Genomic DNA, 25,955 nt, shown 5'->3' on the forward strand with positions numbered 1-25,955 from the left:
TAACTAAATCTGTATTTCGTTACGTGGATATACTGTTACTGGTAGTGGTCCCCAAACACTGGGCTGGGACCCATTTGTGGGTCACGGTCACGGGGCAACCACACTAAATATAAGAGTGTCCTATCAGCCAATATCCTATCAGGCTACAAAATAAAGCAGCAATCTCTCTTGACCTTTTAAACTAAATATTTGTAATCTGGTATATTACTATTTTGGCAGAGTAATACCTTATTCTAATTGTTACCGCATAGGTAAAATAATAATATTACTAAAAGAAACGTGTTACTGCCCACAGAGTAGGCTCTACTACAAGTGAGGAGGACCAATTATCCGAAGATGTTGAAAATAGTACAAGTGCTCCTCACGGGGCGCCCGCTGGCCTGGTGGTCAGGGCGCATACCACATACTAGGCTATGATGCCTGCTGGCGTCGCCGGTTCGATTCCCGATCCGGACGACCTTTGCCACGTCATTCCCCACCTCTCTCCCCATTTCCTGTCAGGCTACTGTTCTATCAATAAAGGCATAAAAGGCCCAAAAACAAATCTTAAAAAAAAAAAAAAAAAAAAGTGCTCCTCACTCCTTGGCACTGGCGTTAGCCACGGAGCTGAAACTAACCTGAGCCTTGACTACAGTGATAACGCAGACCATCTCAGCACCATGGACAGCGCCTGAACCAAGGACAGCGCAAAACAGGTGTTGTATCCTTTTCCCACTTACCTCTAGCCTAGCCTCGGAAACCCAGACTTTTACCTCTAGCCTGACACTGAGCCTGAATTTTCATTTCATTTCACTACCTTATTCTAAAGTAACAAATGTTTTAATGGGAGTAGCTAGCGATTCAGGGGCTGGACTGGAGCCAGGCAAACCCCCCTCAGAATCTAACTCCCCGTCCACGTGAACACAACAGGCATGATGTTTTCAGTTACGACAGTCGCCAGCATTAGTGCCAGATAACCAGATAACCACATAACCTATTCTATAGATAGATAGATAGATAGATAGATAGATAGATAGATACTGTAGACAGACAGACAGACAGACAGACAGACAGACAGACAGACAGACAGACAGACAGACAGACAGACAAATATATTAATCAGCACCGTTGGAGGTGCGTCAGGCCCAAGGCCAAGCAGGTAGGCCTATACCATCATCCTGTAAGAAATAATATTACTATTATTATGATATATTTTGGCAGTGGGGAGTAATTTTTATTTGCCTCTGTATTGGGAAATTAAAGTCGCAAAGCAAACCTGGACTGTGTACGAGGGTTGCTAACTGTAGCTATTTACTTTTCTTTTCCCTGTATCTCTCCCGTCTCCTTCTTTACTGCTGTGACTGTCACTGACAACTGAATTTCTGCCTGTCTAAAAAAGTAATATAAAATGCATGATGTGAACATGCACATACATTGTTATCAGACTTCATGTTATCCCTCAAATTATTGTTTATATGAATGAAGGAGTTGGTTTGTCTAGTAATGTTGAATTGTACCGATTTCTTTATTTTTGCCAGACCCATGAAATGGGTAGGCCTACATAAGCAAATGTCGGTCTGTCTGTCCGGGTTTTCTATATAAAGGGTATATATGATGATGACATGATGATGACATGCCTACAAAAGGCATGATGTCATAAATGATGATGACAGACAGGGGGTCTGGCACAACCAGGTTGACCTGGTCTAGTTATTAGGGGGTTTGTTTTTTGTCCTCATTGTTATTGACCCAAAAGAAAGCGGGTCACATTTTCATATACTATGAATGTGATACAACAGGCTGGAGTGACACGGATAAGGTTGGGGATTACACCTTTGTAGAAACCTCTTGCGCCCTCGTTCCTCCATGTCCTTCTGATGACATCCATGACCCCATTGTACTTATTGTGCTGGTCGCGTAGACGATCTCTCACCACCTGGTATGGGTACGTTGCAGCCACAGCACATATCTTGGATAATGCAGCCATTGTGATGTATCCCAATGCGCTCAGCTTGTTGTCCGGAGGCATTTTATCGTATCTGTTGTATGCTCTCTTTAGCTCCTCGTAGGTCATTAACTGCAGTGCTCCATGAGAAGTTCCAAACAGAGCAGGGACATATCCCCTGTATAGACCTGGCACTCCCTCGTGGCGGTAGATCTTTACCAGAGCATCAACCATGCCCTTGTACTGTTTACTGGATGGGTCACAGTCGTACTGAAGCAACAAGCGGGTCTTGGTTACCCAGATAGGGTTGGTTAAGGTGACAGTCAGCATACCTGCTTCAGCTGCCGACACGAGGTGCTCTGTGGCACTCAACTCTGTTTGACGTCCTTCTTGTGTGTATGCTTTGATTGCATCGTAAAATAAAAAGTAGAGTCCCCACGATGCCCCAGCACCGCAAACATTGGGAGTCACTCCTTGATAGAGTCCTCTAAGCCCCTCCTTTTGCCAGACACTCTTCAAACAGTGCAAAATGCTGTTGTATTTGGGCCTTAATTCCAGCCCGTCGCTTACGGCAAATCTGACTCTGACCAAATCCAGAGGATGCAGCATCATTGTTGACACCACTCCTCCACTGAGACCGGCGGCCAGGTTCTCCAACCTCACATGGCTCAACATTTTCTGGATACGACTGGACCCCGGGGGACCTGAAGGTCCTACAGGGGCAGGGTCCATGTTCACTTGTTCAGTGATGAGCGTAAACCGTGATCATAAAATTCATCTACAGTCACAGCAAACAAAACAGTTCAACAAAATGAGCCTTTTCATTCTTTATGTGTGGGGCCTATATTAGTTGATTCATCTGTGTATGTCTCGTTCTTTGTAAAAACATGTGGATCACTGAGGACTGATGTCATAATACTGACATCATATTAGCCACTGATGTCATAGATGAGGTAAGTATGATGTAAATAATCTCCGTAGGGTTTGGCTTGGCCATACTGTAGGTTTAGTCAGGTTTAAGTTAGGGCTGTTGCCGTTGATCAGTGTCCAAACGCACAAGGAATAAATAAGTTGGCCACAAGGAAGAACAAGGCCACACTGCGTGGTGGCAGGTGACAGACAGACTATGTTGTTTGTTTCCGTGCCTCGTTCACGAGGCCACAATTTGTCAATCAGACCAGCATGAAGGACTGGTTAGTGTGGCTGGGATGTAAACGGTGCACCCCCTTTATCTTTCCACAATTACTGATGTTATTATTATATGTCCCTATCCTGTGGGTCTATCATCATCATCATCATCATCATCATCAGAACTGCTCACTTCACACGTTTGTTAAGAACATCACTAAAGCAGCACCTTTACAGCTCCAGACCTGTGTGATGTGTATGTATGTTGGTGTCCTTCTTTGTTTATGCCCGTAGCCCAATCAGGGTCCAGCATTTCTGGCAACGTCATCATTAACAGCCAATGAGGGACCAGCATTCCTGGTGATGCCAGTGGTGAGCGCACCTCATGGCGCGCTCTGCTGGCGCACTAGTAGGCCACTAGTAGGCCACTAGTAGGCCACTAGTAGGGCACAAGGCGCAAGTTGGTTGTTACTTGCACCAGTAGAGTGCACAAGTACTGCGACTGCGTATGTATGTCGGTGTCTGCCCGTGTTTAAGCCCGTTGCCCAATCAGGGACCAGAATTTCTGGCAACCATCATTAAAAGCCAGCATGGCCAGTTGGCCTACTTGTGCACAAAGCGCATGTTGGCACCTGGACAGAGTGCAGTTCCAGTTTGTACATCTCATGTTCAACAACTCGGTAATTCAACCTTTCAAACTCTCCCCTAGACCTTAAAAGGGTCTCGAAGACCAGTTGTAAGGCTGCAATCCACAATGATCTTTGCGATCAATTACTTTTTTGATCAATATTTTAAAATCTATTTTTTTATTATTTTTTAATACACCAACAAATCAATTCACCACTTAAGCTTTATTTTATATTATGAAAATGTAGTTGTTTAGTTGTTGTTGTGTTTTGCCTATAATGACAATTTCAAAATGGAGATTGATTACCAATCGCTAATCTTATTAATAAATAAAGCTATACCAGTCAAAGGACTGAGCCTCAACACCAAACAAAATATTATCAAAGGGATTGGTTGCTTAGAAAAAGAAAGGGGGAAAAAAACACAAACTGACTGAAATTATATTTAGGCTATACATATTTTCAGCCACCTGGGAATCTTGAAGGGTGAGGGCATTCCAGTGAAGAGTGAGACTCTTTCACTGGCAGCTGCTCCAAGAGGGGTCTGCAGCTGTGGGAAATTTACAGTTCTACGTTTACAGTGCTAGTGACACATATACAACCACAACTACATCTACATCTGTAAAATAGAAACAAGAACCAACTTAACAACCTTTTGTGCACCGGGACCTTTCCACTGATTCTTCCTCAAGTTGTACTATGCTGACGCTTTGTTGTCCTTCCTGTACTCTGGTAAGTCTGCAAACCCCCGGTCTCCGTGGCTGCTTCTGTACCCTCCCCTATAGCCACCGCCTCCATGGGGAGCACCAGCGGACCCTCGGCTGTTAGAGTGACTTCTGTCACTGCAACCTCCGTGGCCTCGGTTCTGCCGCGAGGGGAGGCTGAACGTCTCAGAGTTCAGCCGTCTCACCTCTGCCCAGGCCTGTCTCCGTTTCCCCGATTTGTCATTGGCCTTCCTGGTGTCATCGTAGGAGGAGATTTGGTCGAAGAATGACTTGGACTTGTTGTAGTAACAGTTGGGGCCCGGTGGGTCTTGGTCTTTGTTGTCCCCATCTCTATTCTGGCTGGGCACGTTGGAGACGCTCTTATCCTCTACATTCACCACTTTCTCTGGTTTGCTGGGAGACTCCCCGTCTTTCTCCCCCTTACTGAACCGAGCGTTCGCGCTTTCAAAGTCAAAGTCTTTGTCAAACTTCATGGGTCCGTCACAGCGGACATTTAAGCGTCCCTGGACGCGATGACTTCCTCCTCGTTCGCGGTGGTTAGCCAGGGCACCTACAACTGCTGTGGAACGTTTAGAGGTATCCCTGCCTTCACCACCTCTTGCCTGCTCAGACATAGGCTTGGGGAATGTGGCCCGCCTGAGCTCTGTGCCATCCTGAGCCTTCTGAACTCCATGGCCGGTGGCGGTGGGTGCTTTATGGCCATAACGGGGGATGTTGTGTCCCATCCTGGGCACCTGAGCAGTGGGGTTGGAAGATGGTGCTGATGGGGTGGCTTGCCTCAGGGAGGGGGTCTCCCTTAGAGCATCAAGGCTTGGGCTACTATGAACTGGAGATTGTGAGGCGGAGGTGAGATCATGGCCAATGGCCCTGCCCTGATACTGAGTTGCTGCGGATCGCCCAGTGCCGCCGACAACTCCAAACTGCGGGGGAAACTCAGGATGGTTAAACTGGGGGACTGGGACCCTGTTGAAGAGGCCACAGGAACCACCCGAATGGAATGAGGCAGTGGATGATGGAGCTGAGCCCATGAAGTCGACAATGGCGGGGTCCTGGAGCAGAGAGCATGTTGGCTTAGGTGGCTCACACAGAACAACCAGATCCTTAATGTTGCTTCCTCTGAAGACGATGTTCTCAAAGATCTCATCGCTGGGCGGGATGGGCCTGTCTGTGGGGCGATTCTCTGTGCCAAAACAACGGACCTTGGCAAGTGCAATGGTGGTGTTGACGGTGTCTATAGCGCAGAGGATTCCCTCGTAGCGATTCTCGGCCTTGGAGATAATGCTGAGTTTGCTCCCTAGATATGGCGTTGATGCGCTCATTGTCTCTGCCTTGCGGGCTCGGCAAGTCTGGTACACAGATGGTTTATCGCAGATGCTATAGACCCAAAATATATTTTATTATTCCTTTACCACATAGGCCAAATCCAGCTAACCACTTCACCAATACGTTTGGGAGCACATAAGTAACACACCTTATATGTTGTCTCATTTGATGATGTCACCCTTCCTACCGATTGGACAGTGCTCATAATAACAGTACGATGATGTCATATTGATTCAATATGTATTCGGAATGTTGCATGAATTCACAACAATATGACGTCACAGTGACGTCACATCATTGTGACATCATAGTGACTTTCAAATACAATTATTGCCAGACCCATGAAATGGGTAGGCCTACATAAGCAAATGTCGGTCTGTCTGTCCGGGTTTTCTATATAAAGGGTATATATGATGATGACATGATGATGACATGCCTACAAAAGGCATGATGTCATAAATGATGATGACAGACAGGGGGTCTGGCACAACCAGGTTGACCTGGTCTAGTTTTCCTCTCCGTTGATAATTTACAAAATATTAATATATGCATTTAATATATAAAAATCACACCCAATGTGAAGTGAGCGGTGGTCATGCTTGCATAACATCCTCAGACTAGGATTTAAGTCTAGGATGTACAGGCTATGCTACACACACACGTTTTGCTATGGCAAAACGCTGAGGAAAAAGGCTACAGACATACACGACATATGACATCACTAGACAAACATGATGCTACGCACACACATTTTACTATGGCAAAATGCTGAGGAAAAAAAAAACTACATCTACATCTGTAAAATAGAAACAAGAACCAACTTAACAACCTTTTGTGCACCGGGACCTTTCCACTGATTCTTCCTCAAGTTGTACTATGCTGACGCTTTGTTGTCCTTCCTGTACTCTGGTAAGTCTGCAAACCCCCGGTCTCCGTGGCTGCTTCTGTACCCTCCCCTATAGCCACCGCCTCCATGGGGAGCACCAGCGGACCCTCGGCTGTTAGAGTGACTTCTGTCACTGCAACCTCCGTGGCCTCGGTTCTGCCGCGAGGGGAGGCTGAACGTCTCAGAGTTCAGCCGTCTCACCTCTGCCCAGGCCTGTCTCCGTTTCCCCGATTTGTCATTGGCCTTCCTGGTGTCATCGTAGGAGGAGATTTGGTCGAAGAATGACTTGGACTTGTTGTAGTAACAGTTGGGGCCCGGTGGGTCTTGGTCTTTGTTGTCCCCATCTCTATTCTGGCTGGGCACGTTGGAGACGCTCTTATCCTCTACATTCACCACTTCTGGGAATGCCCATATATGGACATACTGTGTCAGTCTCATGTGGTCTTTGAATAAAACCACATTTGTTCCAATCCGTTATTTATTTCCTGCATAATAACGCATTAATGAAACTGAAGGGATATTCCATTTCTCAATCTGTTCAACAAAACACATGACATTATACAACACAACAGTGGCTTTGCCCATTAAGTGTAATAAACTTAAAAAAATCACACCCAATGTGACGTGAGCGGTGGTCGTGCTTGCATAACGTCTTCAGACTAGGATTTGAGTCTAGGATGTACAGGCTATGCTACACACACACGTTTTGCTATGGCAAAATGCTGAGGAAAAAGGCTACAGACATACGACATATGACATCACTAGACAAACATGATGCTACGTACACACATTTTACTATGGCAAAACGCTGAGGAAAAAGGCTACAGACACACGCACAGCCACTCTATGGAGCGGTTTACCACCGCTCAAAAATGTAAACTGACATCTTCTTAGGGTCGATTCATACTCCACATACTCCACTGTCTAAACTGTGATATGGCAAGACAGGGTCTAATAATGGGATCGCCTCCATGTCGATCTACAATGTCATGTTGATGACACCGTATTGACACAGTGAATATGAAAATATATTCTGCATACTGGCATGCAAAGAGATGTGGCACTGAATGGTCCAAGTTTGAGAGATTACACTGGACCTGGAGTCTTGGACACGTACACTTTCTTGTACGGCTTTCCCCGTAGAAGCCATGGTGTACAAATGTTGGCTTCCAAACTCTGGCTGAATCGAAATCTTACTGATGACACTGTCCAATCATAATGCTTTGGAGGGGTGTTGTCATTCAATTCATCTACTGTAGAGCATAAAAGATGAGAATGTTACATGCTTGCTCATTTAAACAATAGTTTTGGAGGAACATTTTCATCAGGTTAAGTTTTGTATATATTCAACGTAGGTTTGTATCTATAACGACCATGGCTCGTGTAAAGCAGACTCATAGGACCGGGGGCAAAGCCCCACGGAAGCAGTACAGTAAGTCTGGCCGCAGGTTGGACCCTTCCGAAGGTGGGAGCAGGAAGCAGAAACGTTACAAGCCTGGTACCGTGGCCCTGCGTGAAATCCGTCATTACCAAAAGTCCACTCAGCTGCTGCTTCGCAGGCTGCCCTTCCAGCGCCTAGTGAGAGAGATTGCCCAGGACTTCAAGCATGATCTGCGTTTCCAAAGTTCAGCCATTGGTGCTTTGCAGGAGGCAAGCGAGGCCTATCTTGTGGACTTGTTTGAGGACACCAATCTGTTAGCCATTCACGAAAAGCGTGTCACCATAATGCCCAAAGACATGCAACTGGCACGACGCATTCGCGGGGATTGAGCTTGAAATGACTATTTTCCAATATTCTTTCTGTTTCCAACTGCTCCTAACCTTCCTGTATTCTTGATGAGACTGAGGAAAGTATAGAGGCTGAGAATAGGTAGAAGACAAGGCAGAAGACAAGTAGAAGACAAGGCAGAAGATTACACGACTTGGAAAAATGAGGAGGCTTTTGATCTCCTCTCTGCACAGCAGATCACATCCCTCAACAAGTTCTTAACCACTAAGGTATACTCGTATAGGCTACTATACGAGTCACATCAAGATGCGCTCTGAGATGTTGTAGAATGTAGATTTTCGCTATTGTTGAATATCAATTGGAGATTTGCCCAAAATAGCGATGCCCATGTTTGTAAGTGGTTAAAGATAGGCTATTGAAAAGGTAGATTTCAAAAGGGACAGGACAATATGTACATTTCTTCATTTCAGAATACAGCTCTAACAGAAGATGAGGCCCTGCCCCTGCCTGAGGAACATGAGGACATTCAAGTAGCATTTTTTTTTTTTTGTGCGAGTTTTTATTTTTATTGAGCGGTGGTAAACCGCTCCTAAGAGTGGCTCTGCGTGTGTCTGTAGCCTTTTTCCTCAGCGTTTTGCCATAGTAAAATGTGTGTACATAGCATCATGTTTGTCTAGTGATGTCATATGTCGTATGTCTGTAGCCTTTTTCCTCAGCGTTTTGCCATAGCAAAACGTGTGTGTGTAGCATAGCCTGTACATCCTAGACTCAAATCCTAGTCTGAAGACGTTATGCAAGCACGACCACCGCTCACTTCACATTGGGTGTGATTTTTTTTTTAATTTATTTTGGTGTGCGGTGCGAGTGGAAAGTTGATTGGATCCAATATCGATTAAAACCCGAGATAGAGATAAACTCGTAAGTCTCTGTATCTATCTGTCTTTTTTTATGCTCATATATGGAGATTTCCATATCTGTCTGTAGGGCTTCTCTGTCACTTTTATATGGAGATTCTTGATGTCATCAATGTGATTGTACTTCTTTGTTTCTGCCTCTAGGGGCACCACCTTGGCGAATAGTGACAAAGCGCGAACCGGACATTTACAGAATGCTTTGTAGTCTATGCAAGCACCCAGAACCACGGTAGAACGTTGAAGCAGCCATAGCCTGGTGGTCTAACCTGGGAGTGCAGTTCAACGCTATTGCGCCTGCTCGGTGCCTCACTTCCACAAAATTGGCAAAAAATGTTGAAGCGGTGAAAGCCGCTTCCAAGGTGTGGCTCTGTCTGTCCCGTACCTGTCCCATGCATCAGATTGAATGAGATTGAATGTCTGTCCCGTACATGTCCCGTGCATGTCCAGAATGAAGAATTGAGGATTGGCCAAGCTTCACATGACAATTTGGCTCTCCAGACAGTCATTCATTCATTCAGAACTAGAACTAAAGCACATAGAAAGTATAGATCACAGAATGTATAGATCTAGAACACAAAGAATACAGATTCACCGCTTCACTTCGAACCAAGGTTTGATTTTTAGGCAAGTTCTACTACTTCCGGCAGTCTTCCGGGCGCTTCAAACCCCACTGCCACAAATGAATAGCTGGGGGCGGGGCTGTCCGCTCTCTACGATTAGGGAGTCTTACTGGTATATTACCTCTTGAGTATATGAGGGAAAAGTGACATTTTGAGTTAACATGAACCATGTGACCGGCGCTGTTTCTAACCTCACATTGACATATCTCTAATACACGTTCTGCCCAGAAACACGGTAGAGCATTGAAGCAGCCTTCGCCTAGTGGTGGTCAAACCATGGATGGCAGTTAAAACATTACTGCGCGTGCGTATGAAGCTGACATAATATACACACACAGGTTAACCAAAGCAAGTATACAGGTAAAGTATTAACCCAATATACAGGTAATCAAACTTAAACAATGATATGTATTCAAGTAAGTTAGAAACAAACAGTAGATACACTTATAACAGGTAAGTATCAACCCAAAGTAAATGCAGCAGCCCTCAACATCAAAAGCAGTTTTTGTCGCCACACTCACAATTTCCAAGAATGGCTCCCGATACACTACAGGATCCATTTCAAAGTCCCCACTTTTACTTTTAGAGCAATTCATTACAGAAATTATCTGTCCCAACCCTACCACTCGCTCACTCAGATCAGCAGATAAGCACCTCCTTGAGGTCCCTTGGACCAATAGTAACTAAGGGCGACTGAGCCTTTGAGGCGATAGCCCCAAAGCTCTGGAACGCCCTCCCCCTGGACCTAAAAACGGCCCCCTCAGAGGCTTCCTTTAAGAGGCATCTTAAAACACACATGTTCAGACAGGCCTTTGGTCACTTATTAGGCATCCCTGATTTTACTGTTCTTTTGTTCGTGGGTATTCTCTGTTTTACTGTTGGGTGTTTTTAATTTATTCTCTTTTTATTGATTGGTGTCTTCTCTGCAACTGTAGAGCTTACTTTTTATTTTTTTTTATTGTGTATCTGTTATTCTGCAACTGTAGAGCTTACTTTTTTTATTGTATATCTGTAAAGCACTCTGTGCATTCGTGCTGTGAAGTGCGCTATTCAGGCACACACACAATACACAAAATATTATGCATTGTGCACTGTTCAATGAATGTTATAGTATTCAGTGCCAAAGTCATGGTACATTTTCACATAAAGGTGTATGTTAACAGATCACCCCATGTTACGCCTTCAAGACGGGGACAACGTCTGTTCTGGAACCTTGGTGGTGGAGGAGGGTGACATGTGGAATATTACCTGCAATGAAAACACCAACATAACAGCTGATATGATGTGCAAACAACTGAGATGTGGAGTCAGTGTCACACACAACTTTACCTGTGATAGGAGCCAATCGGTCCCACCGACACTGAACTGCTCAGGTAACATGAATAGTCATACATCACATAGTTTCACAGCAACTGGATTGAAAAAGAGTCATCTCCTTTTTCCAGTCTTTTATTGTCTGTATTTTGTATCATTTGGGATGCATATTTAAGCAGTTTAGACTCCGTATATCAGTAATTTCTGTGACTTCAAAGATGATCCAAAACTGTAACAGAACTTGTTTCTTTATGTGAAATCCATTAATGTCTCTACAGAAAATATCAACATAACTCTCTTAGCCAACCACAGTCACAGTGACTGTTCTGGTTCAGTTTACATCAATAGTTCTATGGGTCTGCAGCCTGTGTGTGGTTCAGACTGGGACATAAATGATGGAGAAGTGGTTTGCAGAGAGTTGGGCTGTGGCAAGGTGAGCTCTGATTCTTTATGGTTAATAATGAATAACTTATCTGTGAGCTCTCATTCTGTATGGTTAATATGACATGAATAACTCATATTTGGCAAGGTGAGCTCTCAATCTTTAATAAGTTTGTGTATTCATAAATACCTTGAATATCTTCTTGGAGGTGATTTACACCAGCACCACCATCACTGGACAACATGGAATACTGGACAATGTCAACTGTAATGGCTCTGAGACGTCACTGTGGCACTGCAAGGCCAAGTACAATGACTCTGCCCCATGCACTTCCAAGGCTCATGTCATCTGTGAAAGTATAATGATGATTCTTTATTGTAGTATTGTATATTATTGCAGGAGTTTGGTGGATGTTTTGTTTGTAAGCTTATTTAGTCATCATTACTTTAGTGTCTACTGAATGGCGGCCCCCAGAGAAGGGTATATGAGTCAAGACTTTTGGAAAGACAGGAAAGCAGTGGAACCAGTCTCTAGTAAAGCACACATTTGTTTCCCTAATAATTCCTCCTCTTTTCAGACCCCAATGTGGTGTTCATGAGGAATGGAACACACTGCTCTGGCCAGGTAGCAGTAGAGCATGCTGGGAAGGACTACTGGCTCTCAGGGACCAATCAGACGTGGAACCACACTGCTGATGTGGCGTGTCTACAAATGCATTGTGGGAACGCCACTAATGTCACCCTGTTCTCTCACGTTCCTTCTGGAGATCCTAGAATGGAGAATGATGTTTGGAGTGAGACGTACAACTGCTCCTCCACAGAGACGTCACTCTTCCACTGTCCAAAGGACAACACAACATCATCCAATCAGAGCCTCGCTTTGGTGGAATGTTCAGGTAATGTTTTACCCTTGTAACGTTGCTGTAATGTTGCTGTTGTGTGTGATTAGTTTGATTTTCCATTTATCATGATATCTTTATTTCTTCCCCACTATGAGTATTCTACAGAATATAGTTCAGTAAGATGTCCTCACTATTTTCTGTTTGATTTTAACGTGTATTTCAACAGGTACTATTACTGCAGCGCTGTCAGAGCAGTGTTGGGGGACAGTGCAGGTGTGCACCCATGCAGGCTGTGGGGGTGTGTGTGCACACACCTGGACTGAAGCTAATTCTGAAATGCTGTGTAAAGACCTGGGCTGTGGAGCTGCCTTCACCGGTATCGAGCAGAACATCAAGGGGAATGTGACCATCCTGGCAATGTACCCGACCAATCACACCACCGACCTGACTGAGAGCATCATCGTGAAACCAGAACCACAGACCAACTGTGACAAGACGGCCTTCGTTGTTTGCCAGGAGGGTAAACCTACAGTACACAAAGATTAGATGTCCACATATGCCCAGATGGGCCGACAATTAGTGGGCCAGTGGGGGCACCCCAACTACTTCAGTGCGGCGTTGCCTCGCCATGTTGTGGGCACACTGACCCAGGACTGTCTCACACTGCCCAAGACTGGACTCAGAGCCCAGGCAACGGACGTGGTAAACATCTGATGCAGTTCTTCCATGTTGTTTAAAGAACACAGCACGGCCACAGTCCTTCTCTTGGCAAACTATGTGTGAATGTTGGTCATCAGTAAACAATCAGTAAACAATACTGAAGTAAAAGATTGTGTCAAAATAACAACCTGATATAGAATATAGTAGCCACTACAGTATACTGTATGACATACAACATGTTAAAATGATAGAGCCTTCTTCTGCAGACATTTTTTACAAAAACAAATCATAAGAGTGTCTCTTATCTCATGTAAATAAAAGCATTGACCTGAACAGTAGACAGACACCGGTCCTCCAGCACACTGACTCAGGACTGTCTCACACTGCCCAAGACTGGACTCAGAGCCCAGGCAACGGACGTGGTAAACATCTGATGCAGTTCTTCCATGTTGTCTGCAGAAGAAGGCTCTATCATTTTAACATGTTGTATGTCATACAGTATACTGTAGTGGCTACTATATTCTATATCAGGTTGTTATTTTGACACAATCTTTTACTTCAGTATTGTTTACTGATGTGTTATGTTCTAATGAAAAAAGAGAAGAAATCCATTTTCTGTAAAATATGCTTTTTGAACATTGAAGTGGATAAAGACCTATACAGTAGGAGTAGGGTCTATGGGATATTTTCAGTTTTTTATTTTCATTTGATGTTCAAAAGTTTGGATGCAGCAGTGTTTCCACATGACAGGAAATAAAGCACAGTTTTTCATTTCACTTGTTACAGACAGCATCAGGTTCACAACCACAGAGGAGTGCGGAGGCACAAGTGTCCAATTCCATGATGAGTGGGAGCACCATGTGTGTCCTCTAAATGTAACAAAGGACATTAAGAACCAGCTGTGCAAGGAGCTTGGTTGTGGTGAAGTCAAGGAGAACATTAAGACAGATGTGAACTCCACAGTGGAGGTAAACAACTGTTTTGTCTGCTTTGTTTTTTAAATCACATTGACGTCATAATAATAAGACAGCTCATCACTGCGTTCTGTGCATTATTTTGTGTGAAAGATGTTTTTGTTTGACATTCCTGTCTGAAAGCAAGGTGGGAAAAACTATCAAACACTAAAAAGTAGGTTTTGATTTTGACTTTAGGACCTGGAAATGACTCTGGTTTGCACAAAAGATCATTTGAACATCAGAGACAATGTAAGAATGTTAAACCAGCTGAGATCTATTGTGATTTCCTTCTTCCTCCTCCAGGTACATACAATATACTTTCATAAGCAGTTCACTAATCTATAGTGAAGGCACCACTACTTTCATCAGCAGTAACAACTCATACTGTCAAACTAAATCAGTATTTTTTCCTTTTCCTTTCCTTTCATTTGTTGTGACTTTACCTGTCCTACACACTGATGAGTGAACACTAGTGAACACTAACTACCCAATATATATGTTTTCTTCTTTATTTATTCCGCCACTTTTTCTGGCATTCTACTCCAGCCACATTCTTTGAGAGAGAATTGAGCTAGAGTTTTTCTTGTACTTTTCTTTTTTTACAATCTTTTATATTCTTTTAGATTAAAAAAAGTTTGTTTTATTCATCCAACAACATGTAAATTAACTACACAAAGTCAATTTCAGATTTTGTTCTTAAAGAGGTCACCAGGATTGTCACAGTCCTTGTGATTGTGCTGCTGCTGATTCTCCTCAGCCTGTGTGTGAGAAGAACACATGCCTCTGTTAACCGTGAGTAATGTTAAATTCATGTAATCTATTTAAGTGGTTGTCATAGTATAATTATTCTCTTTTATATGAACTGTGTCAATAGCCTCCTATAATCTGTTATGTCAATGGTGTGCGTGTGCGTGTGAATGTGTGTCTGCGTGCGTGACATGTTGTGAAAACATTGTCATCCTATATAATAATAATTATTATTATTATTACATTAATGCTGCATATAAAACAGTAAAAAATATATATATTTTTTCACCAGTAGTTTTCTAATTGTGTTGTCATCTAGTAAGACAATCTTCACAAAAAGACGAAGGGGATGAAGGTGTTGAATATGAGGAGATTGGCATCACTGCAAATGAAATGAAAGTCTTGGATCAACTTGGTGAGTGATATTTAAATTAACACTTTGAGTGCCAGGGCGTCATATGACGTCAGACACGCACTTGGCAATGATGCCAGAAAATAATATTGGCGTCATATGACGCCAGATGCTTTTTTTTCATATTACAGTAGTACAGTGTTGGATCTATGCGGTAACCAAGATACAGCCCTTTTGGACGATGGGACGGTCGTCATGCATGACAATTCAGTGGCGTCAGTTCAGAACAAGCTAAGGTATGGCAACATGACTGGTGTCTGGTGAAGACACCAGTCATGTTGCCATACCTTAGCAACAGGCACGATGAAAAGTACATTTTTATTATTTCCCCCTGTCAAGGTATGGCAGCTGCATACCCCTGCCATACCCAATTGACGCCCCTGCATGACATCACACGCTTATGTGACCAAATTCAAGCATGCTGATTGGCCGGTTCCCCCCAGAAACAAGGGTCTCAAAGAATTCAGTGACTTTTACCGTCCGGACACACAGCAATCAGAGGGAGAGAGAGATATATTGAGAGAATGAGCTAGAATTAGTTATAAAATCATTAGATGTAGTATTATTTAGAGAGATAGAGATAGAGAGAGAGATCGGAAGGTAGATGTTTTACCTAGGAGGAGTGGGGGAAGGGAAGGGCTAGTTTCTTTGTAGGTTGGGGCCGTCCATTTTGTAAAATGGACGGACCGGAGCCGGACCGGAGGCAGGCTGTTTGGAGCAGTGTATCATCTTACGGCGCCCACCGGCTGCACCGATAGGTATGGCCCCGGAGAGCGGAGTTGCAGCGGGCGCTAATACACCCAAATGAGGCCGTGCGTGGACTTAGCCAAGGAGGACGACCCGGTCGCTGCGGTGCTCTGTCTCCCCCTGCCCTGAAGGAAGCACTGCTGAGGTGTGCTGCGATCAGCGAACCGGGTAAGCATTATAAAGCTATGCTTTTTACGTTTCAATATGTTCTATACGTCTGTCTGTCTTTCAATGTTATATGAGATCAGTGCTGTGTTCTGGGGACTCACCGGGGACTACCCTCCACACCTCGCCCGACTTGGGACACCCTCGCAGGCACGGCGCCGCCAGGCGCCGGCCTCTATACCTCCGTGATGGAGGAACAATAAAATATGAACGGCGTCTGCCCTCGTGAACCTTTCAAAGTAGCGTATTTGATAGGGATTATGTACTATAGCGTCTGCCCTGGCCAAACGAATAGTAGCTGATCGTATGCCCTCAAAAAAAATCTAGAACACACCACTGTATGATATGCATAAAGTGTGTTCCTGTGGAAATGAGCCATGAATCTGTAGGTCTACTCTAATGCAAGCTTGTAATACATTCTTCAATCAATCAATAACCGATGTCAATAAGCCTGACCTGCTATTGTTTTTTTTCCACGTAGGGTGCATTTGGTAATATACAATTCAATTCAAAGGAGCGTTATTGGCATGAGAAAACATACGTTTACATTGCCAAAGCAAGTATCACACATACAATAAAAAAAACAGTTGAAAATATACAGTTGGAGGGGGTACAGCATTGTTCAAACAGAGCTATGTCGCATTGTCATTTTATATATATACAGGGTACAAATAGCAGCATTATTTTCCTCATAGTACATAAAGGTATCAGCTCTGTTTCATACTGTATGTGCAGTAGGTCTAGATGTCAATCCATGGTTTGTAGTAGGTGTATGAAGTTCCTCCAACTTCTTCCAGTAAGAATACATTTCTTTATAGTTTAGTTTTTTATTGTGTGTGTATACCTAGATAGATAGTTTAGTAATACAATCAGTGTGTGTGTGTGTGTGTGTGTGTGTGTGTGTGTGTGTGTGTGTGTGTGTGTGTGTGTGTGTGTGTGTGTGTGTGTGTGTGTGACATAATAATCTATCAAATCGATCTCAAATCTGTATCAAATTTGTATCAAAGCAGAGCCTATAGAATTCAGTGGCCACGTATATATACATATATACATTTGAAATTATTTAGACTAGTGAAAACAGCCGATCTACAAGCACACAACGCCTCGCTTGTAGATCTGCTGTTTTCACTACTTTTGTGCGACAGCCTTTGCTAAAGAACATACAAATTATACAGAAGCACGTTCATTTAGTATTTTGTATTTATTTCTATCATATCAGGGCCCGTGGAGTCTGACTGGATGGAGGAAGGATGGGAGCCCGATCTGCAACCAGACCAATGACAACGCAGAGGACAGTATGATGGCGGAGATAGCGAGAGCGGAGGAGTCAGGCATAGGTCATACACACTGTAGGTTCGCTGCCTGGACCAATGTCACTCTAGGGGAGCTGAAGAACTTTCTGGGACTTCTCTTCCTCACAGCTATCGTTCACAAGCCGGAGATTGCCATGCAGTGGTCAAAAAAACATTGCCATGCCGTACTTTCCCAGAACAATGGCAAGGAACAGGTACCAGGCCATTTTGAGGCACCTGAGGTACACACACACGCACGCGCACACACACACACACACACACACACACACACACACACACACACACACACACACACACACACACACACACACACACACACACACACACACACACACGGTGAACAGTACCATCTTTGACCTTGATTTGTGGTGCCTTTGACTCCTGAATGTTGGCTTGTTGAATGCCTTTTTTTGACTTTTATATTATTTTATTTATTCTTTACTTGCTGCACATTTATTTTATTTTACTTTTATCCAGTTATATTTTATTTTTGTGAAGTCATATTTGTGATTTTTTTTTTGGAAATATTTGTAAATATTGTTGAACATAAATATGTTCATGCTGGATGTGTGAGGTACTCACCAGGGTTAGGGTTCGATGTTGCCATAAAATAAAAGGTTGACATCGCTTTTCTGACTTTTTGTCTTCCTGACCTTCTAGACCAGGTAAAAACACAGTGAATTCACAGTGCATAGTTCTATCAAAATGTAAGGCAATTTCCACCTTCTGAGTCATTTCATACTTTTTCACTTTGCCCCCTTGAAACTAGACGATGGTACAATATTTTTTTCACTTTTTTTGCAGAAAATAAAGTAGGCATGCTATTCTTTCTGTCAAGGGTACTTGTGTTCCGTTAGCATTTACCAATTTGTCGCTATGGCTTCCTAAAGTTTTTTTTCTTTGAACTCAAATATCTCAGAATCTAGATTTCTGAGGTTATTGACTGGTTTGCGCAGTGCGCACTCTCGAGCACCTATCTCCAAAACCGCTCACCGAAATCACTCCAAATTTTTTTTGGTAAAAAAAAAAATCCTCTTTTACCAAACCTCCCATTTTTGTTCCGATGTGAATATCGGATCATTTTCAATATATTCCCTGGAATCGGGGCAGAATGAATGGGACCTAATGGTGGCACTGGTAAGGGACGGGGGCCAGGGGGGGCTGGCATTCAAAGTGTTAAATGAAACCTCTTATCCAGAGCTGCTTAAGAGTGAGATCAAAGTAAGCAGCATCAACTCTAGTCAACTACGACATGGTAAAAAGTCATGTCATCAACATGGATCTGTCCCATTTCCCATATTCCCTCCTGATTGCCTACCATTGCCTTCTAAAGTTTATGTATTCGACCTGACGGTCGCTTATCTCCCGATTAGGGAGTCTTACTGGTAATAGAAACTATAGGATTCCAACAATGAAACTTGGATCTGTCTAAACAACATGATATCTAAATAACTTTCTGTTAATTCTAAACTCTGGGATACCGGGTAAACAATGGAACGACAGTAGCTCAGGGGTAGAGTGGCTGGTAGAGCGGCTGGTAGAGCCAGGAGCCTGGGATCGAACTCAATCCCGGGCTCCCCCCGAGTTATTAAGACTCTGAACCCCTAATTAAATTGCTCCTGATCTGCTGGTTATATGTTGCATGGTTTCCTCTGCCATTGGTGTATGAATGCACAATCATTGTAAAGGCTTTGGATAAAAAGCACAATATAAATTAAACATTTACCATTTACAATGAACCATGCATCAGTCTAAACATCATGTTAACTAGTAAATACCATTGTGTACGTATGCAGCGGTCATAGCTGAATCATTAGAGAGCACGCCTGCAGAGCCGGAGAGCCCGGTTGTCCCAGGCCATGAATATGAGGAGATTGGCATCACTGCAAATGAAATGAAAGTCTTGCATCAACTTGGTGAGTGATATTTACATTCTCATCTCGAAGTGATACACATGCATTATCTAACCCAGTCTCACTATGACAAAGGGCATAACACTGCACAGTATAACACCACTGTACTGTATAATACAGTACGTAAGACTGTATAACAGGGCTTTTAGTAAACTCGTCAATGACTATAACTTTAATACATGTATGGGTCTTAAAATCAATGCATTTAGAGTTTTAAAGAAAAAGACATGTTTTCGGACGGACATCTTGGATTTCCTCAAATGGAAGGTGGAGGAGTGCAAGTTCTCTAACATCCACCAGCTCTGTGATGTTGTCATGGAGTAGTGGGAGAGGGTTCCAGTGGCAACCTGTGAAGCTCTGTTGAACTCCATGCATAGCAGTGCTGAAAAGTAATGGTGGCCACAAAAATATTGACACTTGGGCCCAATTTGGAAATTTTCACTTAGTGGTGTACTGACATTCCTCCTTGAGAAGCTTCTGCTTTGAGGGTTCAGCAGAAGAAGAGTCCTGACTGAAGAGATCAGCTTTGTTTGTTTTTAAGAGAATAACCGTTCACTTGGTGATACAAGCCTGAAAATTGGTACACATCATCTTTGGAGGCCACTCTTCGATTTAAGAAACCGGGCCACTTGAAAATCAAAGATGGCGGCCCCTGAAATCCAAGATGTCCGTCCGAAAACATGTCTTTTCCTTTAAAACTCTAAATGCATTGATTTTAAGACCCATAAATGTGTTAAAGTTGAATATAAAGTTGGGCATTGCGGATATTCTGGTACCAAGTATGTGTCTGTATCTATTACAGTTCATGAGATACAGCATATAGGTACCTTCACAGACTCAGGTGCACCTATATGCTGTATCTCAAGAACTTTTGTCACCATTATTGTTGCCAAAATAACCATGATTAACAGTAAAGTAAAGTGTATTATTGTCAGACATCACATACAGTCTCTATAGTAAAGTGTATTATTGTCAGACATCACATACAGTCTCTATAGTAAAGTGTTTATTATTGTCAGACATCACATACAGTCTCTATAGTAAAGTGTACAAAGAGGCATGAAACTCCAGGCTGGTTTTGTAGTTTGTTTTCCAGTTCAGGTTAATAAAAAAGTAAAAGTGTGTTAGATTTTCATAGGTGAGTCCAGAGCAGAGCCAATAAGGGTCAATGTGTGAGCATGATAGACTGATAGACTCACTGACTTCTAGGCTCACCTTCATGTGAAGTCTATGAGGGCTTGAGGGCTGTTATGTCCCTCCCTGCAGGAAATGGACAGGGATCATCACCATGCTGGGTTGTGGTGGACATTTTGTCATAATTAAACTTACAAAATGTCCAATAACATAATCAAAAACACAAATATAGCCCTGAATGACCATAATAAGTTTGTAACTCCGGATAAGCGGTTGAAGATGGATGGATGGATGGATGGATGGATGGATGGATGGGTGGGTGGATGGATCATTGAAATAAACTGAATGACCGACAACAGGACGTTATGCCCATTATAGAGGGTATGCATCGTTTGCCACTCAGCGCCACTCAAGCCATCATATGCCACTCAAGCACTCGTTGGGAAACTTCCTGACTCCTCACTCCTCCTGACCCCTGCTGACTCCTCATGACTCAAACAGACTTTTCTTTTTTTTGGAGCTGTGTGAAACACAGGCTCCCTATACGTGGCTGTGTGGGTCTGTGTGTCTGTGTGTCTGTGTGTCTGTGTGTGTGTGTGTGTGTGTGTGTGTGTATGTAGCCTGACTCAGCCTGACTTCGGCGCGTAACTAGTGCCGCACCATTTACGCCACTCGCGCAATATATACATCAAAATGTGCGGCTCGGCCGGGAATGGTGTTCTATTACCTTTCGTTTCGTTCCGATCCGCCTTACCATGCCGACGTAATCGGCAAAAAACGACGCTTAATTGTCCCCATTGACTTATAATGGGACAATGCAAGAAATCACTTTCAAGTATTTTTCTCTCGTAAACCATAGGAGCTACAGTTTCAAACCTCGGAGAGGAGATTCATAATGATTTTAAGAATGAATCGAAAAATAATTACATCACTCGGCCTCATGGTGGCGCTATAACGGCCCACTTTACGTTTTGCCCCGTAGCTCTTGAACCGTAGATCGGAAAATTAAAATTCTTTTTTCCCTGGATTCCTTGGGTCAAGACGCATCTCCCCAGGATAGATTTTCCGCCATCTTGAATTTTCTCCAAAACACACTTTTTGCTCCTTTTCCTACATATTTTCTTCAAATGTCACAAAAATCGGTACACATGATCTACACACACACACACACACACACACACACACACACACACACACACACACACACACACACACACACAGCTCCACTTCACACGGGTGTGATTTTTTTTTTTCACTCAGTAGGCGTTCCCGCGTAACTTCTTGGTATGATGATGTCATGCACATACCCTCTATTCACGCAAGGCCTCATGGGATGTGATCATGTGACACTGGTTACTGGTGGACAAGAGCAGTGATATGCAGCCTGCCATGTTTTTACCCTGCTGTAGTTTTAAATAAGGCCAGTGTTATGCAGCCTGCCATGTTTTTACCCTGCTGTAGTTTTAAAAATCCCAGTGTTATGTTTTTACCCTGCTCTGCTGTAGTTTTAAATAAGAACAGTGTTATGCAGCCTGCCATGGTTTTACGTTGCTGTAGTTTAAAAAAAGGCCAGTGTTATGTTTTACCCTGCTCTGCTGTAGTTTTAAATAAGGCCACTCTTATGCAGCCTGCCATGATTTTATCCATTTACAAGCTGAAGCTTAATGTCACACAGAAGACCTGTTTAAAGACCAGAGGTGACCGAGCCTTTTCTGCCGTAGCCCCACATTATGGAATGTGCTCCCCTCCCATGTCAAACTAGCCTTAAAGCTCGCCTTAAGGCCTAGGCCAGACAAATCTGGATATTTCATACACCCCAGATCTACATAGAAAAATATCTAGGTCCACACGACAAAGATATCTAGGTCTAAAATAATCTGGGTCCCCAGACCTCCACTAGGGGGACAAGCACACAGACAGTAAAGTCTTCAGAGATATCCGTGTTCCATGCCTACACGGATCCAGTGAATCAGATTATGTTTCAATATCTTCACTTATTTATCCGGTTTCAAAAGTATCCAGTTTCGCGGCCTAAATATCCAGCTTCGTGTGGCTGCAAGCCCCAATCGCATAAAGAAATGTCCAGCTTCAGAAATATCCAGATTCGTGTAGCCGGCAGCACAGTCCCAACTTTAGAATCAGAATCAGAATCAGAATCAAACTTTATTGTCACATCACATTCAAGAACATGGGTGAAACTCTTAATTGTGCAGGCCCATCAATGCAGTTTCAAGCTCAATTAAGGATAGGAGTAAAGTGCAGAAAAGAAAGTGGCTCATGTGCTTAATAATTAAGAGTTATAAATGTATCTCTAAAAGTCCAATAAAAACATAAAACCGATCAGATCAGTTAGTCAGTGCATGAAAACAGATCCAGTTCAGCCTAGCTCTCATTCAGCATTCTCATTGTTGCTGGATAAAAGCTCTTCCAGAGTCTAGTGGTACTGCTCCCTATGCTACGGTATCGCTTGCCTGGCCGAGGGTTCCGCAGCGGTTTGAACAGGCCATGGCTGGGGTGGTAAGTGTCCTTAATGATGCTCACGGCCTTAGCTGCACATCGCCTTCCGTGTAACTCCTGGAGCGAAGGAAGCTCACCCCCCACAATGCGCTGCGCCGTACGCACCACTCTTTGCAGTGCTTTTTGTTCAGCTACTGTACAGTTCCCGAACCAGGCGGTGGTGCCACTCGTAAGACCTTGGATACCAGTGATTTGTGTCCTTTGTTGTTTATTTTGTATATTTTTTTTACAGTGTGATTTTGCTGTTGTTTTTCTGTGTTTTTAACGTATACAGTGTATTAAGCTTTTGATTTTCTGTGCAGCACTTTATAAACCTCTGTTGTAAAATGTGCTATGAAATAAAATTAACCCATTTAGGACTGAGACCGATTATAAACACGGTAAAAAAAAACAAAAAAGCATTCCCAACCTAAATGGGATAAAGTGGATTGGATTGGAGTAGAAAACACACACCGAATCAGCCTAAATTGTCATGCCCAGAGTGTCATAACCAGGGGACAGATAAGTGTCACTTCATTGCTGTCCCCAACCTGCACATTTGACATGACATGAAACAACAACCCTGCAGCCAAACACCATGACGAAGATGGATGACGGTTGTTTAGACCAACACACTTCTCAAGATAAATCCTTCCCATTATGGAAACCTTTTTTCTGCTTGACTAAAACAAAATATCTCAGCAAAGATGTCAAAACACCCTGTGGTTTATGAGTTTTCAGGTAAACCCACCTTTAAGGCAACTCTCCACCGCATCGACGTCAACGGCGGTAAGCGTTGGAAAGAATCTGCCGTTGAATGGGTGGTAATGGGTGGTAGTGGGTACACTGTCACGTCAGTCTGCTGTTGAATGGGTGGTAGTGGGTATACTGTCACGTCAGGTCACAAGTTGTAGAGAAGCTCATAACTCACGAGTGTACAAATAAAACCAAATGGACCCGTTGGTTCTATTTGTACACTCTCACAGTTATGGTGGTCTGTGGTCTAATGCAGGGGTTCTCAAAGAGTGGGCTTCCCCAACAAAATATTTGTATTTAGCTTTTTTTTTTTTTTTTTTTTTTTTTTTACTTTTTTTTTTACACCACAAACCTGGTATGGGGGTCCCTGGTACAAACATATTTTCAGATGCACATTCATTTAGGGGTCCTTGACTTGAAGGAGTTTGAGAAGCACTGGTGTAAGCTACTGTCTGTAACCACAGACCACACACACCTGCACCAAGGCACAGCTATCTTCACAGGAAAAGAAACACTCCAAAAATAGACTGAGGCCCATGATGCTGGTTAATATCCACTATTCATTAAAATAGACTGAGCTACTCTCACATGACTCCTTAATTTACAGTATTTCATGCAAGTCTATAGCACCAAGCTGTGAATTTGAGTGTAGTTATTATTATTGTTATTACTGAAAATGCATTCATCATGGTGATAGTGATTCTATAGACTGTAGGGGTAGGTAACCTTAGGCACGGGTGCCAACATTGGCACAGGGGAGGGTGATCACTGGCACACTGGCATAGGTGTGAGAAGGGTTTTTTTCTTCTAAAATTAAATATTCAAAAATGTTTAATCAGTTAAACTAAGTACCCTCACATCTGTATAGAAATCCTGCACATAAATCTACATTCATTCAAACTCCTAACTCTGACTGGGCAGGGAGTGTGGGAGAAGGGAGGATTATTGTTAATCTAATGATCGAGTCTAATGATCATTAGGCCTACATCCTGATGTGAAAAAAATCAAAATCAGTTGGAATTATTTAATGTTGATGTGGTGTCATAATTAAACGTAATGTTCATGGCACACTGACTATCAAGAAAATGAAAACTTGGCACTTCACATCAAAAAGTTGCGACCCCTGCCCTAGACTGTACGTAGTGTACATCACTCCCTTATGTTCAGCTTCAAGGATGTTATTAAACGTTGACAACAATAATTATATTCATAATCAACTGTATCCTCCCTAAGACTTGCCATCCACATGTGTGCCCATCAGACTAACATACAAGCATAATACATATTTCGAACAGAAGGAGTTATGATAACTGGCTTGGCATGGCATGTGATATGGCATTGCATATTGCAGGGCATGACATGACATGACATGACATGACATGACATGACATGACATGATATGGTGATATTTGACCACACACCTCGTCTACAGTTTGAGGGAAGCTCTCTTTCCACTATGCAGATTATGCTCTCTGCAAAAAAACGTGTGGTCACCCTGACGTATGTTATATCAGATTCTTTCCATGAGGTTGATTGAGGCGTCCCTCCCTCCAGCAGTGTATGTTATAAAGCTCAGTGATCAGTGTGTGTCAGTGTCAGTCTAGTCATTATAAAGCTCAGTGATCAGTGTGTGTCAGTGTCAGTCTAGTCATTATAAAGCTCAGTGATCAGTGTGTGTCAGTGTCAGTCTAGTCATTATAAAGCTCAGTGATCAGTGTGTTTCAGTGTCAGTCTAGTCAGGAGCTACAATGAGCTCCTTCCTGATGCTGCTGCTCTGCATAGCAGCCTGCAGCCCTGGGAGATCAGAAGGCAAGTCACAACTTTTACTTCAACATTAATTTATTTGAAAATATCTTTGAAAATGTTCCATTTCAACTGTCATGTACTGTGTACAGTACATGACCTGTTGTTGAATTTTGAAATGATAATGTATGCATCATCTGTGGATCATTAGGTATTTTTTAAATGTTTTTCGTCTTTTATTTCTGACTTCAGGAATCATATAGCTATCATATTAAATATTGGTTTTGCAGTTCGAGCCACCAGTTTTATAAAAACACAGCTTATAGAATCATGTTGTGGAAACTGTAGTTCTGTGAAAACGGCCTTGCAAGGCTTTCTATCATCTCTCAGACCACACATCCCACAATGCATAGCATCTGATGAGTGGGTGTAGAGTAGATACGATCTATATGTGTGCGTGTCTGTGTGCACGCTAGGCTACAGATGTAAACTTTAGTGTTT

The 25,955-nt window shown here is 43.0% G+C and overlaps 3 protein-coding genes across 3 annotated transcripts; 1 reads left to right on the plus strand and 2 right to left on the minus strand.

Annotated features, from left to right (window-relative positions):
- Positions 1 to 1,720: 1,720 nt before the first annotated feature.
- LOC308286182 (solute carrier family 25 member 32-like) lies at positions 1,721 to 2,656 on the minus strand (the record flags this gene model as incomplete). The annotated part of the gene is made up of 1 exon (XM_080727143.1): positions 1,721 to 2,656. The coding sequence occupies one exon, from the start codon at positions 2,654 to 2,656 to the stop codon at positions 1,721 to 1,723; it is 936 nt and encodes a 311-aa protein (XP_080583269.1).
- Positions 2,657 to 4,375: 1,719 nt separating this feature from the next.
- On the minus strand, positions 4,376 to 5,722 carry LOC308286193 (protein LSM14 homolog A-like; the record flags this gene model as incomplete). Its single annotated transcript, XM_080727153.1, has 1 exon — positions 4,376 to 5,722. The coding sequence occupies one exon, from the start codon at positions 5,720 to 5,722 to the stop codon at positions 4,376 to 4,378; it is 1,347 nt and encodes a 448-aa protein (XP_080583279.1).
- A 2,264-nt stretch (positions 5,723 to 7,986) lies between these two features.
- LOC308286204 (histone H3.3 type 2-like) lies at positions 7,987 to 8,382 on the plus strand (the record flags this gene model as incomplete). Its single annotated transcript, XM_080727163.1, has 1 exon — positions 7,987 to 8,382. One exon carries the CDS (start codon positions 7,987 to 7,989, stop codon positions 8,380 to 8,382), a length of 396 nt encoding a protein of 131 aa, XP_080583289.1.
- Positions 8,383 to 25,955: the final 17,573 nt, after the last annotated feature.

Source organism: Nannobrachium achirus, assembly GCF_963921795.1.
Source record: "Nannobrachium achirus genome assembly, chromosome: 1".
Lineage (NCBI taxonomy): Eukaryota > Metazoa > Chordata > Actinopteri > Myctophiformes > Myctophidae > Nannobrachium > Nannobrachium achirus.